Raw genomic sequence first — 20,440 nt, forward strand, 5'->3', positions numbered from 1 at the left:
ACACTTGAAATACATCACTCTGCTTGTATTGACTAATATACGAGTTTCACTTTTTGTATTGAAGAACTGAAATAAATTCACTTTTTGATGATATTCTAATTTTATGAGAAGCACCTGTAAGTGCAAACAACTAGTGTCAGAGTGCCGCTTTCACATTCAGCTCCCATACTGGGAGATGGAGAATAACTGGTTTCCTTTTTCATACACTTGAAATAAAATTATTTATGAATATAATGAAGTAATCTTGGCTTTACATTTCTATTTTTGAAAGCCAGTAACACCAGAGGGGTGTTCTCTGCCACTGACGCCATCGTGCTGCCCCCCATTTTGTTATTTTTATATGAAGCAAATTTAAAGGGGTTCCTTTCTAACCAGCTATTTGCCTGCACCCATTTGGATATGTGTTAAAAAAAAAGAAGAAGAAGATCTCTTTAAGACAAATTAATATGCCAGGTTGATATAAAATTCCCAAAATCTTAAAGCCATCTTTTTTTATGTTAAGACAGATTTGCCTCTGAGTTGAAGGCAGACTGAGAAGCCCGACAGGTTTGCAGGTTAGCTAACCAGCAAAAGTGTTTTGCACATATAATTCTAATTCTGCAATAATAATCTGTTGCACCTATATATTTTCACCCCTTCATTATAAGAAGTTGGGTCATGTGATCCCTAGTTTCACCCCAAGTCCAGTACCTGTGCTAAGGTATAAACAGAAAATCATACGCTGACTTTCTGTGAAATACAAGATGACATCACCTATCCAGTGTATCCTATAAGATAGTCCATCTCACCCCCGCCTCCTGCTTGTAAGAGCTTACAGGGAGGAACCCATCACATGCAGGAGGCAATGGACATATGTACATAGTATACAACAAGACTGTGTGAGTCAGGGGACAGCAGTTATGTCACTGATCATTGCTGCACTTAGCTAGGGCTCAAAGCAGAACAAGCAGCGTGATGAGACTGCACCTGCTCCACAATGCCAGTGGCATCATGGGAAATGTAAGCTGAAATTGGGGAATGACACTCTGAAGAAGGAATCGACTTTGCAGACAACCCAAAAATGGCTAAACCAAGTAAACAGGGTAAATACAAGAGCTACTAGGTCATTCTTAAATATTAGCGATGCTGCACTATACAGGCAAAAGGTTGCTGAAGTGTAGTAATTTGGAGAATGTGTGGCATACAATTTATAGTTCGGTTAGAAAAGACCCCCTATAAAACTAGCAATTACTTTACAAGGGTGACCAACATTGTAAAATAACAAAGGAATTAATTCTTAAAGAAAAAAATCCAGTAAATACATAGGAGTACATAATGGCAGAAAATTAAAGGGGTTCTCGCAACTCCATTTCTTCAGAACACACCACTCCCAGCCTTTGGCTTTGCTGGAGGCGGTGCCTTCCTGATGATTGACAGTTCGGACCAGCGGCACGGTTACAACGCTGTTCCTAACTGTGGCTCTCCCAGTCAGCTAGCAGAGAGAGGCAGCTTTGACTCTACAGCTTGGAAGAAGCGCAGGGCATGGAGGCTGGTCGAATCCAATGATCTGACCATACCCACAGTAGCGCCAGCTTCTTACCTAATTAGCTGACCACTCAGATAGCAGGGTGGCCGGTAACCTAGACAACGAGCTGTACAATATAGAATTCAAACTCTTTCCGTTCTTGAGAATGAAAAAGGATTTTTAGAAGAAGTAAAACTGCAAAGTTGCTAGTTTTTCCAAGCATATTGCAATTTTAACCACATAAGAACTTGAGACAACCCCTTTAATGAGTAATTACACATAAATTATTATTTTTTTTATTTTAGTTTGTCCTCTTTTCTAATTACCTTGCACCCAGAATAGAGCCAACTGGTTGGATGCCTATGTATTGAAGTAGCTGAAGGGGTGATGGGAACATACAAGTCTTAGAGATAAATCCTTTAGCTGCTCTACCTGTGGTCATTACTGAGAACAAAACCTTTACAATGTGCAGGAAGAGAGTACATTTTAAGCGCTATAATTGACAACTGATGGGTGTCTTCTTGTAGAAGGGTAGTCGCATCTTCTACATTTATACATAAAAAAATGCATGATACTTGTAAGGGCAATGTCTCGGCGGAGAGGTGGCCGTGTATGTGCGGCTGACCATTCATTTAAATGGGAATTATCCACACATACTTGTAAATGAATTGGGAAAACTGAGCTAGTGACTCGTTCCAAAATGTGCCGAGTCCCATGCTCTCCCCGTTCATTTACAAGCATGTTCTGCAATTTTTGCAACTCCCATACAAGTAAATGGAGAGAGTCATGTATGCACGGCCGCCTCTCCTGATGGGGCCCCATTCTGGAGATAGAAGTGGGTCATGCATCTATGGCATGTCTGTATAGAACAGAATAACCCCTGAAATACGCTGCCAGACATTACTGATCAATACTGAACAGGTCGTGAAGACAGAAGGTTATTAGGAGCAAAACATTGGGCTATATCCATGTAATTAACATAATCATTCCCTTTTCGATGAGGTAAACGGAAGAATGTAGCACCAGGCGTTCCAGGGCTGGCACATGGAGGAGCATTTCTAAAATCCTGTGTGAACAGAAGGCAGCCTTCTGTGTTAAGACTGCGTCCTATTCAGCCGCAGCTTCTATGTGTGTCATCTCCATCTGTCTTATCTGTATGTTCTCAGATCCTGTGTGAACGATGTGATGAAGTGTGGCCACCTCCGCCTGGCAGGATTGTTCCTCAATAGTGTGTTCAATATGTTGAATATTGGACTCGTCCAGGAGTTCTGCCTCCACCTCCTCCATGTGTATCTGATTGACATGTTCAATGTGCGCCTCCTCAACGTGAACCTCGGTCCCCGGGTCTATCTGAAGATGCTCCACCTCTATGTGACCCATGTGGACCTGCGTCTGTAGATCCAGTATGTGTGCACCTTTCACTTGGTTCACTTCTAGGAGATCTTGGTGCAAGTGACCGACCGTTAGTTGAGGTGGATCGACTTGAACTTGAATTACTTGATCCACCGGCACCACGTGGACTTGTTCCACCTCCTCCACAAACGCCATGGAAGGCACGGTCTCCGTTTCTGTTTGTTCGGATGAAATTACGACCTCGGTCACTATTCTCTCGGAGATGTTGTGAGTGTCGCGGAGATGTTTCCTTAGTTCAGTGCCCTGCATAAACCACATGTCGCACAATGTGCAGTGGTTGGGTTTCTCACCGGTGTGAAGAACTAGGTGGTCTTTAAACTGGTCCCAGCAATTAAAGACGCTATCACAGACCTAGTAACGAAGGGGAAAAAAAAAAAAAAAAGATGCTAATTATACATATTTGGTATCTCATGCATCACACCGTAGGTCGCACTATGCCCCACTAGCTATATACATTGGTAGGCTTCACACAATTTCACAACGATCATCTTTGGGAGCAAAGAAATAATACACCAGTCTCGGCGGAGCGGATTATTACAGCCCAAGACTAGTGCCGGCCAACAGAAGATGGCCACATTACACGGCGCATGCTACGCCATTGATTTGATGTATCACCTCAGACACGTTATGTACAAAGCTCTTCCGTATACCTTCCTCTTGGTTGACTTATTAGAAACCAAACATTGTGAACTGTGGCACTTTTAGGTCATGCCCTGTCTAAGGCCCAGTCAGAAGACTAAGCAGCTCCGCAATCGAGCAGTACTGGCGGCTGCCAGTAACAGCTGACTGGTGGGGGTGCCGGACCCCGATCAATCAGACATAGATGATCTACTCACTACAATGTCCTGTGGACCTTTCCCAGCCATGTGCTGCCACTCCATCCTGGGCACAACTGATTCCACCTCCCTATTGTTGGGATCTCTGCCCGGCTCTCGGTGGTCGACCCTCTACCAAAGCAAACATTCACAGCACGTGTGGAGCCACCTACCTGGCATTCATACAATTTCTTCCTTCCCTTCTTCGCACCGACACCGTACTGACAGGCGGTGAGGTGACATTTAAGGGTGCTGTTCCTAGCAAAATGCTCGTGACAGTTTGGACATTCGAAGGGTTTTTCACCTATTTGCCAAAAATAAAAATATTACAGTAAATTAGTTGAGAAAAAAAGTCACAATACAATATGTCTGCCGTGCAGATAAACATAAATGAGATTAATGTCTGTACTAGCCTGGCTTAAATAAATTGTATGAATCAAAAAACCAATGATCAAAACGTACCAATATCAGCAGGTTTTTGAAATAATAGAAGCATTAAAACGTAACTTTTACTATGTTACTCGATAAAATGGTGTATACAAACAGAGTCACAAAGGTGCTGGTGCTAACATACACAGACAACACAAAACGAACGAACCATATATAAAAATCACTGCTTTAAATCATCCCTGGGGACCTATTCATGGCCACCATTGGATACAGAGATAAGCTGCCCAACTACAGTTGAGTCCAACGTGCCACAGCCGAGGAAATCTCCCCTACCAATGTAATCTAATGGACAATGGTGGTAACACTCACCCCTGAGACGGGGACCACCCGCTTAGATACACTGGGTATGCCTGGGGACGCCTCTCATGGGGCTCCTTTGTGGGGGATGTGAAATACAGTACTAATAGCAGTGTACATATGCAATATACCATATATGCAAATCAACATAGGACCCTAGATACCCTGGGTCCTAGATGGACTGAACATTTCTCAAACCGTGGCTAAACAGACAGTAACACCGTTTTCCACTACCGGAAACCACTCAGGGTGTGTGTCCGCAACGGCCACCTAGTGGGATCTCGTATTGTGTCCACCTATTCAAAGTATACTCATCTGCTGCTACTGGTAGTCATCATACTCCTCGTGCAGCGTTGAGTCTTTCAGGACTCCCTAGCGGCCATGAATAGGTCCCCAGGGATGATTTAAAGCAGTGATTTTTATATATGGTTCGTTCGTTTTGTGTTGTCTGTGTATGTTAGCACCAGCACCTTTGTGACTCTGTTTGTATACACCATTTTATCGAGTAACATAGTAAAAGTTACGTTTTAATGCTTCTATTATTTAAAAAACCTGCTGATATTGGTATAAATGAGATTAATAATAGTTGGAGTCAAGCTTGCAGATTTATTCGGATTGCTTTCCACCATTCATGGCTTCCAGTGTGGACTGATAGTGACGACGTCCACTGTATGGAGCAGCCATATTCACAGAAATCAGTTATTTGCATGCCTATTACAGTAAGCTAAACCGAGGAGTAAAAACCACACACACGCATACGATTGCCATAGCACGTGGTTTATTCCGTTCTCTGGTTCCCGTTTGGTAATGGTGCTAATCTCGTCATTAGGGAACAGACGCTCCATGCATGTAACATTCCCTAATGAAGACATTTTAAGAACCGCAGCTGTTGAATATCCACAAAAGCCCCATCCACAAATGACGTGGTGCCATTCGGGGGAGGGGGCTAACACACTTTCCCCTTGATAAAATCCGCAGGGTGGGTTAATCACCTCTGGGGGGAGGGTCATATTGTGGAAGGGGGAACTTTTTTTAAAGCATTAGATAAAATGATCAATGATGGGGGCTTCTGGAACATTAAACATGTTGCTATATGATCTGCACATGATGAATTTGATAACTCACCAGTGTATTCTCATCAGCCCATGTCTGACCATGCACTAGGGGTCCCAGGAGATCCGCTCTTACGCTTCTACTTTTGACAAGAAGTGTTACTGTGTGGGCACATGAACACAGCAGTTAGTAAGGGGGCAGCTGGCTAAGTTGTCCTCCGATGTAGACCGGGGGAGGCCGTGTACCTGCTGCAGTTAGCAGACAGCCTCCTTCACTCCCTACAGCGGTCAGGTTATGATCCGTGAAGTCCTGTCCAGGGTGGGGTACAGACCTGGACTAGACCCTGCCCGGACCCAGCGTGCAGCGGCTGGAGGACGATGGGGGCACCTGGGCTAATAAGGCTACACTAGGAAGTAATGTAACGTACCATGTGCACATCATTTAGAAATGTTTTTGAAACCTTTTAAAAAGAACTTGACAACTTCCCCATCCGCATCATGGCGTCATTCCTGTCTTATTACAGTTTCAAACAAAACCCCTTGTGTGGCTTCTTGCTTTATGAATCGGTCTTATAATTTGGCCAGTGATGAACTGCTAATTAGTGGGTGGACATATATTATTTTGATCATAGAACCACGATTTCATCCTCGAGGCGTTTCCCTCCCATGATTGTCAGGAGGCATATGGGACTGTGAGTACAGTGCCTGGTGGCAGGTGTGAGTGAACAGGAGGCAGTGGTGCCTTTATATAGCTCAGAGGGCCGGCCGGTGAGATTCTAGGTGAAACAGACGAGGGGTTATCCATCTAACTCCCCGTTATAGGTTTGTCCCCATTCCAGATCTGCGCATGTCCACGGGGGCGGCAATTTGAGTTCAAGTGAGGGCGCCAACCTCCGCTGGTAAGGCAGGGTCACATCGGAGGTTAATAGGGTGAATTGGATACACCCACCCCACTTTCCCATTCTACCACTGGGTTAGTCAGCTGTAGGGAAACTTACAAATTGTTTGCCTGGTAGGTGCTATATATGTTTTGTTGGTCGTTTAATGACATTTCAATAAAGATTAATTAGTGGGCGACTAGTCGTTGGGGCGTTGTTATACCCTGGACTAATCATGTCATTAGGAACATCATTGGTTCATGAGTACGCACTATGCTCACCCTCCCTGGCGACTGTCTACGGCTCCTCAGTGGATGGGAAAGCTACTCTCTCCGCTGCCCCCTGGGCATGCACAGTGTGCAGATGAAGCCGGGGAGCGTAGACAGCGTTAATACGCATAGTACGGGAGGGTGAACGCTACACGCGTGCACGAGGTCTGGTGGTGATGCTGCTGTTGAGAAATAACGTTCCTTATGTCCACAGGGGCGCGATACCAAGATTAATGGGACGATTAGTCTGGGGGGGACAACAACAGTCCCACAACTAGTCACCCACTAATTAGCAGATCACTGGTCAAATCATAAAACGATTTTATGGATATTTTCAAGAAAGAAGCCTCCAAAAGGGGTTTGCTTGAAACTGTATTAGGTGCGGAATTAAGGGGCGAGCTTTTGCATTCCCCCCACCTCAAGAACCATAGACATAATTTTTCTGTCCATAGCGATATGAGGGCTATTTTTTTTTTTTGCACGACACCATTCATTTTACTATATAATCGACTAAAAAAAACAAAAACAAAAAGAAACACGGTTTAAAAAAAATGTAATTCCATCATTATTTCCTGGGGGTGGGGTGTTTTTACAGTGTTAATGCTGAATTAAGAAATGACTTGACAGTGGGATTCTTTAGGATAATTGAGCAGAAAATGGGCCCGACCCCCAACTGTGAATGAGAGCTGCACAATGGTCAATGACAACCAGCTGAACAGTCCTTAGCTCTTCGGTTATGTGCACACCACGTCTTTGTCAGGATACTGCTTGGAAACCTCCTGAAAAAGCCCGGCAAAAAAAAATGCACAGCAACGTCAAAAAGACATCACTGTGTGCAAGATCCGTCTTACGTCATTTCTTTAAAGCGGTTAAAAGTAGTAAGATGTTCGTTCTTCGGAGGCTTTCTCTGGCAGACATCCGTTTTTTTATACTAGAAAATACAGAGCAAAGAATCCGGCAGAAAAAATCCTGAAAAGATGCCAGCAAAGACGCTTCAGGAATAGGACCGAAGTAGTTTCCCTGAAGGGTTTTGGAAAAAACTGTAGTTCTGACCGCGTTTTATAGACATAGTGTGCACATAGCCTTAGGCGTACTAGCCATGATTCCAACAAGTAGTTCTGCAGCAGCTGCTGCCCCGAGCCGTGCCTGTGCACCTATGGCCAATATTACCTGTATGTTTCCTTAGGTGTTCCTTAAAATGTCCAAAGTGATCAAACTGTTTATCGCAGTACTGACAAACGTGGATTTTTTTGACAGGTTTCGGCCTTTTGTAGCTGCCGGTTTCTTCCGGATGATAACAGGTGAGGTGTTGCTTCCACGCAATCTCCCGCACGTAGCTTTTATTGCATATTTCACACTTATAATTGTCAGCGGAGTGTGATTTCATGTGCTCCTTTAAATGGTAAAACAATTTAAATGAACGACTGCATTTCTGACAATGGAACATGTTGTTGACATGTGACAGATGAACTTCCATAACCTCTATGCCTTCTACCTGTTTGCCCGCAGCGTCGCTCTCGTTGGCGCTGTCTTCTTCAAGCGGCCTTTTTCTCTCGCCTTGGCGGTATTTACTGGTAATGTCTGCTAGGAGCGCCAGCGCGGAGTCGTCCGACGTGCCGGTGCTCTGGAGGTATTTCACAGAATGTTCTGGGGAGGTCACGGCCTCCAGAGCCTCCACGTTCTCCTCTAACTCTATGGTTCCTTCTGTTATTTCTACCTCAATCTCCACTGGCTCGCCTTCTGAATTCGGCAAACTTTCGGTGATCATGTTACTTGTGTCCAAAATCTTCCATCTTTTCACACTTTCTCCTTCTTGTGGCTTTTCTTCGAAGACGATGGTTTCTTTGTTCCTAGTAAATACATACAGGCTCAATAAATGCTTGGAAGGTTCATGGATGCGATTACAGGGGTTAAGTATCTACAGCAAAATAATATGTAAAAACTAGTTATCATTGCATTATTTGCAGGATAACTTACACTGGTGCAGGTGCTAGCGCCCATCGCTTCTTCTCAGGCGGAGGAGGACGCACATGCGTGTACAGCAGCCACCCAGGCATACAATAGCTCTGGACTCACTTCTATAGGCGTTTTCTAGGCATGCTCTGATCTGGGTCAAGCGCTATGTGAAGGCAGGGGGAGGAGGGGAGCTGTGATAATCACCTACTGTGAATGGCACCGACCAGAAAGCGAGAGAGTCTAGTATTTATTTTAGTAAGAAAATTGAAAGATTTCTGTTTTTTTATTTTATTTTTTTTTTTTAAAGATGGTGATACAGAAAATTGTATTATTAAAAATTAAGAAGAAAATTTTAACAAAAATAAAATTAAAAAAGGATGTATTTAAAAAAAAAAAAAAGTGCCTGCGAGACTTTAAAAGTAATCTGTCAGCAGGTTTTTAACTGTGTAAACTGAGGACAGTGGTTAAAACACAGAATTCACATGTCTGGCTGTGTGCTGTTTACTTACACTGAAGGTTTAATCACCTGGTGATTATCACTGCTGTGAGTAGTCAGCTACATGCTTCCAATTCTGACTCTGCCCCCTCCTGTGATAAGCAGCACACTGTCTATATACTATGTACACACGGAGCCTGGTGTGGGCGGAGTTTGCTGACGTGTGGGCAGAGTTAGCTGTGGTGGGGGCGGGGTTAGCTTCCTCAGCTCGGCTTTCTGCTAAAAACTGTGATTGTGTCAGAACGGCTGCACCCAGTAATCTTAGCGTCACGTTGTTAGATTCAGCTTCTCTTTGCCTACATCATGCTGCTCTCAGACGAGGTAGCGAAGACCTGCTGACACATTCCCTTTAATACGCTCACTAAATATTCTCTTGGAGGGCTCAAAAAAACAAACAAACAAACAAACCTAAACACTTTATTAATCTACTATGAGTGAAAACTGGACATAGACATATGGGGGGACACTCATCAACCAAAAAAAAGCCCCCCCAATAAGCTTCTTACAGGGAGTTTATTATTAGGGATTGAGGGTTTTTTACAGCAGCTGTAACCTGTCTAGCAATACTGCCTAAAATAAAGAGAACAAAGTACAGCCATACCATCGTGCTGCTGTTTCTGACACAGGAGCACCCTCATTGAAGGCAAGGGGGCTTTTGGCAAACCACTGGCACCCCGCGATCATCGCAGGGAGGTCAATGGCCACTAAGAGTGCCAAGCCCCCTAGGTAGCTTGCTGGAAATGTTTCCGCCAAGGATTTACAGAGACATTTAACAGGTTAACAGCAGTGGACAGAGCTCGCGCCACCTCGCTATTAGAGGCAGATGATGGGAATGAGGCTGGCTCAGTTTCTGAGCCTTGTTCGAAGAAGGGGACTCAAGGCCTGACGTAATAGTATGTCACGTGTCAGGAAGGGGTTATACAGGATAATTTACAGGGCTATTCACCAAAAATCTGTACAGACCCTGCCCCTCTCTCTGCTCCGATGTTTATGAAACCCATGGAAGCGAATAGAGTTGTGGACATGGTGACCGCTTAACCAGGCGGATCAAGGAACCCACATTTTTCCACATCCATCAGTCATTTATGGCATATCCTGTGTCCAAATTAGAATACCCCTTTAACCACAGATGTTATAAGTCAGCCGTAAATGTGAAGGTGACACAATGCAAGTCCATAAAAGGGTAAATCAGTGGGTGTTCCTCTATACTGGACCTTGCTGGTGTTATGCTGCTGTGCGGGCGTGCTCTGTGCTTACACTCGGTGCTTGCACTCTGTTTCTAACTCCTTCAAAGGCAGCATATAGATGATTTATACTATCCGACCGGCAGGCAGTGTGGATCAGGGACAGGCTCCCTCATTGCCAGCATCTGTCTTTTTTCTGAAGCACGGCAGCTGTTCAGAGAGGACTTACTATGGATGTAGATGACCAGAGGCGCGCTCCCTACTAGTCTGACAAGTCTCTCTCCATGCACAAACAGTGAGGCCTGTCAATCAAGCTATCGGGCTGGAAAAACCTAGAGGAGAACTGCCCTCCTGGGGACCCCTCACTCCCGGCAGCCGGTGCCTGATCCATGCAGCTGATGGTTCGGGCAGCATGAAACTTCTCACAGGTTACTTTATCCTGTCCCCAAGACACAGAAAACTCCGCTCTCTCCAAGCAGAAACATTGACACTCGCACATATGACCGTTTTATACCTGAACTCAAGTGCTTTGATCGCCTCGTGCATCTGGAGATACTCGGCCGCCTTGTAAATGTCCACGGCCTCCTCCTCCCCCTGCAGCATCAGTTTTGCCGTGTATGTGAACTCTATGAGATGTCGGAAGGCCGCATTACTCACTCCTGTGTACGGAATAAAACACACCGTTAGATTTACCCCCATGCACACAACCACACACCTGGGAAGGGAACCATGACAAGGATTTCATTCTCCTAGTGAAGCTGTATTCTTTTACTTGTGAATCTATAAAAACTACTGAACTTTCACAAGTCACAAAAGGCAAAATAAAACCCAAAATATGCATTAAAAGAGAAAAAAAAAATTATCAGAAGGCATTTGTTATGTAATCTGAGGGCAGCATAATGTAGAGGCTGGGACCCCAATTCCAGCGATGTGTCACTGAGTTGCTCAATGTCATTTTGATAAACTCCCTGTTTTCTCTGCTGCAGATCTAGCAGTTCTCTGAACGCTGAGCTCTGTCTAACCCCACCTCCACCACTGATAGGCTGCTTTCTGTGTACACTGTGCATAGGCAGTAAGCTGCCAGTGTGTGTGTGTGGGGGGGGGCGAGGTTACACAGAACAGGAGGCCTAGATGGAATGAAGCACTAGTCCTGTGGTGATGATATCCTGCTGATAAAACACTGATTTTACTGAAACAAGCAGCCTAGTAAGTGACACATCGCCGCAATTAGGGTCACTGCCCCTATATCATGTGGCTCTCGGATTACATAGAAAAAACCTGGCAGATTCCCTTTAAAGAACAGACACAAATTAAACACTTTTCTAAATGACTCAACAGTAAAAATAAACATCTCCCTGAACTGCGAGATCTCGCTATTCTGACCAAGGCTTCTTCCTGTCATGAAAAGTTATAATCTACTCAGAATATAGGCGACACCTTGAGGAGCGGTGATGCTCCCCCACAAATCCCAAGAACCGGCCACTGAAGTGCTCCATTCAGTGCTCTAGAGAATGGAGCTCAGGATCTCTGGAGGTCTCACAGAAAGAATGAAGCATTTCAGAAACCCATACCCAGCATTGGTGGGGCCCCATCGTTTGGATCTCCATCGACCCGAAACTAACCTTTAGATAGGTAATGTGATAAATCCATCACAACCATTGATGTATATTTACGCCATGTGCCATGTCTATGCCTTTCCTGTGGGCTTGCACGCTGAGTCCACATCTTTCCTCACACATGATGACTGATTTAATCAGCCATCACGTGCCTTTAACAACGGTGGGTGGATTGGTGCTCTGCCCGCAGCTGTTAACCAGATAAATGCTGCTGTCAGTTACTGACATTGGGATTTAACATACACTGGAAGGAAGCTTGTTATTAATCCCGCCCATCGACACCCCGTCACGCGATCGTGGGGCTCCAATGGGTTGTCATGACACTAGGGTTCTGCAGAAGACCCCCCCACACCTGTCATTACGATACTCCTGTGAACACCGGCCTGTGGCTGGTGCCCATAGGAGATCGTCATTTCTGCCATAGAGAGCTGCTATATACAGTGCCGGCAAAAAAAATCTTTACAAGTTCAATGGAACCACAAAATCTAACATTGAAGTGTTTTATTGTGGATATTTCCTTACAATTAGTATTTTGTCATGTCACCCTTACATCTTATCACCATCTGCAGTGGTTTAGGCATGGATTCAGCACAGCTGGTGAAGTGCGCGGAGTCCATGGTCACCAGCAGAGTCCTCAGCGCCTCCTTTAGAACGTTGATGGTGCCGGCTCGCGTCTCGAGCCTTGTTTTTCATTAAATTGCAGGCACTTTCTATGGGGTTAAGGTCAGGGGAATTACCTGGCCACTCTAAAATGTCACTGATGAATGACCCAAAAATTAAACAAATGTTCTTCCAAAACATTACTATAACTGTTTGCTTTCAAACTTACATTCTTGGGGAGACAGTATAACCCTGCCCTCCACCCTTCCACTGAATGCACCCCTCACCATCACACTGTCAGGGTGTGTAACAGCCTTAACCATGTATTTCGAGTCATACCGTGAGCGGTACTCAGGTGAGGCACAATCTGTGCGCATTCTCTGACCAACCTATTAGTGCTCATCACGAAACGTCACTTTCTTGCACTTTTTAGACGTCCAATCTTGAGATTTCTTAAAAAAGGCACACGCCTATTCTCCTCCATTGTTGCTGTGTGCGGGGGCTTCTTTGCGGCATGGCGACTTCGTAGACCCAGGTCCTTCTGCAGGCGGTGATGAATTGTCCTAGTTGCGACGTTCTGGAGGAGCGCAGGGGACTTGTTTTTCAGTTTAGAGGCGATTATAGAAGGATTTGACATCACTTTATGCTTGGAAAGCTTATCAGTCCTTGGTGAAGTCTTCTTAGGTGCTCCAGAGCCTGACCTCCTCTACGGTACCCTTCCAGGAGGCAATGACGCCGACGACCACTTCAGTCGAGAAATTGTGCTTTTTGACATGCCCAGATCCCTAGCTACAGCAATCACCGAATCCCCCTTCTCTAGCAGAGTCAAAGGGGAGGGTTTCGCTTCCATTTTATGCTTCTTCTTCGACCCATTGCGGGACATAATCAAATAGTGTCTAATACCATAACTGTCCTAATTTCCCATAGCAACCAGAGTGCAGCTTTCATTTTTACCAGAGCAGTGTGAGAAGTGAAAGCGGAGCTTTAATTGGTTGCTATGGGCCACTAAGCCAGTTTTGCTATTAGACAGTTTTTGATTATCTCCCCCATTGTGTGCACAATGCACATTTAAGAAGTGAAATCAAAACACAGATTTTACATGTAACGTTTTTTGCAGCACAAGTGTAAAGATTTTTTTTGTCATGACTGTATAGCACAGGCGATCAGATGATCGTAGCTTCAAGACTCCTAAAAGGACTATTAAAGTCAAAAATGAAGAAAAAGTTTTCAAAAATATGAAAAAAAACAAAAAACAAACACAAAATACCACAACCCCCCCACCCCCCACAAAAGTTCAAATCACCCCCTTTTGCCCCATTAAAAAAAAAATAAAAACATTTAAAAACCCACCTATTTTGGTATTGCTGCGTTTGCAAAAGTCCGATCGATCAAAATAGCTGCTGCAACATTGCAATAAAATACGATCAAAACATTGTATCTACTCCAAAATGGTATCAATAAAAAAGGCAGCACGGTGAGCAAATAACTCATCCAGCCCCAGATCCCGAAAAATGAAAAACTTTACAGGCCTCGGAAAATGAAGATAAGAGATTTTTTTTTTTTTTCTTACAAGGTTTACCATATAATGAACATGGTAAGGAAAAAAAAATTGTGGAAATGCACTTTTTTGGCAATTTCACGGCACTTGGAATTCCCCCCCCCCCCCACTTTCCAGTGCATCAAATGATGAAATGAATTGTGTCATTAAAAAGTACAACTTGTCTACAAAAAAAAACAAAAAAAACAAAAACAAGCCATCATAGGGCTAGGAGGACAGAAAAATAAATAATGTATAGCTCTTGGAAGAAGGGGAGGAAAAAATAAAATCACAACAGGGTTTAATGTGGATCCCACAATGTAGACCAGTTTTTTATGACAATCCTGGAGCATTTTGCTTAGTAAATTACCCAAAATATGTTGGCAGTACCCTACCCGATTTATGAGAACACCGCAATAATCCCGGCTTTGCCCTTTATTGCACCGGGATGCCCACCCTCCATTGCACAGGGATGCCCACCCTCCATTGCACAGGGATGCCCACCCTCCATTGCACAGGGATGCCCACCCTCCATTGCACCGGGATGCCCACCCTCCATTGCACCAGGATGCCCACCCTCCATCACTCTCCCCCAGGCCTTATACAGCAGTCTGATCATATTTTGGCACAGCAGCGGCAGAAGGCAATGATGGCGGACAGCTGCAGTGAGTATTTCACCCAGTTACCCAAGATGTCTATCAAAAAAAGCATCCAGGAGACACAGATATTATAACCAAAGCACATTATGACCCCAGAAATGGCTATCCCTACCTAGTGAAGGTGGCAGGCTCAGTAAAACCTCTGAAATAATGTCAAAAAATAAAAAAAGTTTACAGTTAACTAAATTTTCATGATAACTGCGAAAATTACCTTCTATTTCCACCAACGGCTCTTCCGTAAAATCCTTAAAGAATTGGTGAAAAAAATGGCTGCAGGCGGCAAGAACGGCCTTGTGGGCTTTGAAATGGTGTCCTGAAAATAATACAGGAGGCATTAGTATAATGTATTCACTCCCTAAGATATAAAAAAAACCTATTCTTTAAAGGGGTTGTCCAGGAGTGAGATATTGAAAGCATATCCTTAAGACAGGTCACTAATGGGATTCTCTGGGGATACAAAAAAACAAACAAACAAAAAACAACATAAAAATACAGTCTTTATATGATCTACTATTGGAGATACCAGGCGTGCAGAGGTAAGAAGTGGCTGCTCATATTGCTGTCCACCTTATCTGATCTAATGCTAGATATAAAAGGGGTTCTGAGGAAAGAGGCTGCTCACACTGCTGTCCTCCCTGTCTATCTGATCTAATGCTGGAGATACCAGGGTGCTGGGGTAAGAAGAGGCTGCTCACGCTGCTGTCCACCCTGTCTATTTGATCTAATAATAAGACACCAGAAGTGCTGAGGTAAAAAGAGGCAGCTCACACTGCTGTCCTCCTGTCTTTCCTTCTACTACCGGAGAACCCTTTAACAATCAGATCAGTTTGGGTCCTACAGCCAGCACAGCCACCGATCAGGTGTCTCCAACTACTGTCTGAGAAATGCCAATCTGTGCACTGGACACTGAGATATTCTCAATCAAACCCTATACATCAGTCATCAATATATATATATCTATCTAAGCAATGGGCAACCTTTTCAATAGGGCAAATCCCCAATATCACCCGCTTATGGTTTGCTACAGTTATTCTCATTAGGGCTTTATTTCTTCGGCCTCCCCAATAGCATACACACTCAGCCGAGGGGTCATGTGTTCTCAAAAGGGAGAGGAGAATATCCAGCTGTCGAACACCTCTCGTAGTGGTGAATCTACTATTAGAACAAAAGGACTGGGCATGCTGAAGTCTAACATGCCTGATCTTAGTTTCTCTGATATCTGGCATGTGGTGAGAAGCAGAACACCCCCAAACATTATATGGTCGGCTAGTTCCATGAAAATCAATAGGTTTGGCCAATCTTTATCCATTGTGTAATGCCAAAGTCAATGCTCTCTAATGTCTTGTAATCTTCTCCATCGTAAACAAGCGAGACGGACGTTGCTATACCCGGTGTTCATAGACTGGCGTCTGTACTGCAGACACTTCTCACATGGGTTATGACTAATCATTTCGAGACTCGTGAATAGCAAATTTTGACTTCTGTAATAAGAAATTATTTAATGTCTATTTTCTTTTAAAGCATATTTTCAGCTTGTGATGTGACACAGAACATCGGATTGGAGACACTTACCATCCACAATCAAGGTGATGTCCGTGAATTGGTCCAGCTCCCGCTGCTCGTTTAACCGGTCCATCATGACTTTATAGTGGTCTGGAAATTCCTGCATGCAGCCCATCGTCTCCTCCGCTTCCATACCTCACAGCTAGTCTGAAAAACAGAGACGAGTCAGGGGCTGTTCACACTGCGCTTTGCAGGGCGATTATTACGTCTTTGGAAATGTCATCTGTTTGAATTTTAACCAGTAAAATAAATAACATGTAAAAAAAAAAAAAAAAAAAAAAAAAAAAAAAGCAAAAACAAAACTAGACAAGTCTGAGATCTCAGTAATCACATCGTCAGGTCATTGGTTACTATACAATGAGCGGTAAAAGCAAAACCCAAAAAACAATAGCAGAATTGCTTTGTTTTCACATTTTCATACCATCTGGGAGGTTTTATTTTTCTCCAGTTTTTCATCAAATTATATGGTAAATTGAATAAAGTAGAAAATGACCTGAATAATGTTTATTTAAAGCTATTTAGGTCATACAAAGGATATATTGTCACTGTAAGTCAAACCGTATGCAAGCAGTAAAGTTAGGAAGCAGTTAAGGTAAAAATGACTGTCCAGGACATGCCAAAAAGTATGGGCATTATGTCTCCTTTATAATCGAAGTCTATGTAGTCCTGTTCTGGTGCTCCATAGGCTTACATTGTGAAGGCCACTTCTGGGTCATGCAGAGCGCAGTGTGACCCGGAGAGGCTGCGGAGCGGTGACGTCACTGAGAAGCGGAGCTGGATCCCGGAGAAGGCGGTGAGTGTATTAATACGCTGACACTACATGCGCATAGACACACACTTAAGAAAATATTCATGGGAATGCTTCTTTAAATACCAATCTCCGAGCCAATGATTGGCTGCAGCGCTGTTGACACAAAGTCGGTGTCACAGCCCATATCGGACTCCACCAGGATCTGCTTCAAAGATGTGACATACACTCTGGTTTTTTTTGTTTCTACTAGGGTTTTATTTATTTATTTATTTATTTTTTTAAACCTCTTCAGGTATAAAAAAAAACAAAAAAAAAAAACAGCGGCTCAAACATCTCATCGTGTGAAGGAAGTGTATTTACCATAGAAATGAGCAGGAGAAGATTTCCCAAGAGTTCTGAAAGCACCACTGTAGCATTGCTCCGGTATTATACTTACCAGCCACCGTCGTCATTTGTCCCTGCCGCTGCTCCAGTCCTGCACCGCCATCTTGTGACCCCAATGATCACAAGCTGTCAGCGTAAGTCTGTGAGATCCTCGTCCTGTCATCCTCCTATCTCTCAGACTTTCACTGGAATATTCCATTCAGTGATATCTAGGATGTGGGATTTTAGGGTTCCCATTATTTTTTGAGCAGTGTCTATACATGTGTGTAATATACATATACACACACACACATATATATATATATATATATATATATATATATAAAATCCCTCTGTTTCTGCCGTATTCACATGCCAGGGAAAGCACAGGGCTATCCGCAGTGTGATCAGCAGAGCAGCGGTTTCCAGGCTGAAGAGCCGATCAGTGACAGAACGCCACATACCTGGTTACTATAGGAAACCTGCACAGCCTTATATAAGGGTGGGGACTAATACGTTTCCATTATGAGCTTTGACCCTTCGTATTCTGGATGGCTGTATAGAATCCCCGCACAGTGTCAGTGTCTCCCGCCCGTACGCTGACTGTTATGTGCAGATGTTCCCCATAGACTTGTATTAGATGCAGAAAAATGTGGCCACGCACCAATAACCCATGTAATCCGCACCTGATTATCAATAAAGTTGTCAACACCAAATTCTAGAAAGTATCAAAAACTAAGAAGCTTTAATTAAAACATGACAGACCAGCAAGAGACAATCTGCAGCCGAAGAACTGAACTAGTGATTGTGGGGGGGTGAGTGTGACCGGACAGTGTCCTCCCCTCAGGAGTTGCCCAGAGTAACCAGACTGCAGCTCTCACTTGGAAACTGAAAGCAGTGAGGTCACCAGTTGCTATGGTAACTGCAGTGTATATTTCCCAGTCTGCGCTTTTCCAGCTGAGCCTTTTCACGTGACGTCACACACCGCCCCTCTCATTTCCTATTGGCTACTCGCCGAGCATCACGCTGCGCTCTTAACCAATCACGGCTTTCACCTAGCAACCGGAAGGCCTAACTTTACCGCCCTCCTGCTGATCCCCCCAAATCGGCTGTGACTACCCGCGGGTGACCCCGCACACAGCGCTGTCCCACCCCACCACACGCCGCGGAGGTCAGTGACACGGTGTCCTCCGTCAGCAGCCTCTCAGTACGGGCCGACGCTCCATTCTCCACTGTGTCGGCGCAAGTCGTCATTACGTCATCAAAACGCGCATTAAAATCTCCCCCTCACACGCTGCGGGTCTCTCCCCCGCCATTGTGACGAGAAGAACCCGGCTCCCCTAACCCGCAGCCTCGGCCCCGACTATCGGCCTCCCGGTACTCACCGCCACTAGTGACGCTGGCTGCCCGCGGCCTCCTCCTAGCGACTGCGGATGGCTGTGGGGAGAGGGCGGGCGGCTCGGCTTCCCAGCAGCCCCCGCACCGGAAGTGGCGTCATGGAGCCGCTAACTGGCGGGAAAACGTGTGGAGGAGAAGCAGCGTGAGGCGCCGGGTGTGGGACACAGAACGGGCGCAGCTGTGCAGGCGGGCGGAGAGCCGCACTCCAGGCCTTGGTGCCCGGCCGCACAGCCTGCTGGGAGTTGTAGTCTGACAAGAGCTGGAGCGCAGAGTCCTGGCGCTTAACCCCTTCCATCCCTTCAGCCATAACTGTCCGCTTTCTGACCCCACAGGAGCAGGGCGTCTTGTTATTGCGGAGCAGGGTATAGTTTCCGATGACGCCGCTCACTTTACTCCTGGAAAACGGGAGGAATCCGAGTGCGGCAAAAGAGAGAATCCCGTGTGCGGAGAAAATGACCTGGAAACATCCGGCTACAGCTATGGGGGCAAAAATCAGAAATGTGTTACAAATTAGGTCTATGTCACCGTTTATTTTTATAGTCGTAACTTTCCCCAGTAGCTGCGGCTGTGTAAGGCCTGGTTCACACGGGATGGGCCCAGTGCGGCCGTTTCACCATCAGATGGATAGAGATACATGACCTGGCTGCTCCTATACTTTGTCATGTTCACCCCCAAGGGTGGTTTGCACGTTAATGATTGGGCCAATTTTTACAATTCTGACCACTGTCCCTTTATGAGGTTATAACTCTGGAACGCTTCAACGGATCCCGGTGATTCTGACATTGTTTTCTCGTGACATATTGTACTTCATGTTAGTGGTAAAATTTCTTCGATATAACTTGCGTTTATTTGTGAAAAAAAACGGAAATTTGGCGAAAATTTTGAAAATTTCGCAATTTTCCAACTTTGAATTTTTATGCCCTTAAATTACAGACATATGTCACACAAAATACTTAATAGGTAACATTTCCCACGTGTCTACTTTACATCAGCACAATTTTGGAACCAACATTTTTTTTGTTAGGGAGTTATAAGGGTTAAAAGTTGAACAGCAATTTCTCATTTTTACAACACCATTTTTTTTTAGGGACCACATCTCATTTGAAGTCACTTTGAGTGGTCTATATGATAGAAAATAACCAAGTGTGACACCATTCTAAAAACTGCACCCCTCAAGGTGCTCAAAACCACATTCAAGAAGTTTATTAACCCTTCAGGTGTTTCACAGGAATTTTTGGAATGTTTAAATGAAAATGAACATTTAACTTTTTTTTCACACACAATTTAATTCAGCTCCAATTTGTTTTATTTTACCAAGGGTAACAGGAGAAAATGGACCCCAAAAGTTGTACAATTTGTCCTGAGTACGCTGATACCCCATATGTGGGGGTAAACCACTGTTTGGGCGCATGGCAGAGCTCGTAAGGGAAGGAGCACCGTTTTACTTTTCAATGCAAAATTGACTGGAATTGAGATGGGACGCCATGTTGCGTTTGGAGAGCCCCTGATGTGCCTAAACATTGAAACCCCCCACAAGTGACACTATTTTGGAAAGTAGACCCCCTAAGGAACTTATCTAGATGTGTGGTGAGCACTTTGACCCACCAAGTGCTTCACAGAAGTTTATAATGCAGACCAG

At 44.5% G+C, this 20,440-nt stretch overlaps 1 protein-coding gene across 4 annotated transcripts; it reads right to left on the reverse strand.

Annotated features, from left to right (window-relative positions):
* Positions 1–200: 200 nt before the first annotated feature.
* On the reverse strand, positions 201–18,980 carry ZNF131 (zinc finger protein 131). 4 transcript variants are annotated; one of them, XM_077285537.1, is made up of 8 exons: positions 18,789–18,980; positions 16,299–16,436; positions 14,938–15,039; positions 10,829–10,973; positions 8,174–8,528; positions 7,849–8,071; positions 3,906–4,036; positions 201–3,268 (listed from the first exon to the last, which is right to left on the reverse strand). In XM_077285537.1, exons 2-8 carry the CDS (start codon positions 16,420–16,422, stop codon positions 2,612–2,614), a joined length of 1,737 nt encoding a protein of 578 aa, XP_077141652.1. In that variant the 5' UTR covers positions 16,423–16,436; positions 18,789–18,980; the 3' UTR covers positions 201–2,611. The 4 variants fall into 4 exon arrangements, with proteins under 4 accessions (XP_077141652.1, XP_077141627.1, XP_077141636.1 ...); XM_077285512.1 differs by having other exon boundaries at positions 1,772–3,268; positions 7,849–8,528; XM_077285521.1 differs by having other exon boundaries at positions 1,772–3,268; positions 7,849–8,528; positions 16,299–16,431; positions 18,789–18,915.
* Between the last annotated feature and the right edge of the window lie 1,460 nt (positions 18,981–20,440).

This window comes from Ranitomeya variabilis, chromosome 1, assembly GCF_051348905.1.
Source record: "Ranitomeya variabilis isolate aRanVar5 chromosome 1, aRanVar5.hap1, whole genome shotgun sequence".
Lineage (NCBI taxonomy): Eukaryota > Metazoa > Chordata > Amphibia > Anura > Dendrobatidae > Ranitomeya > Ranitomeya variabilis.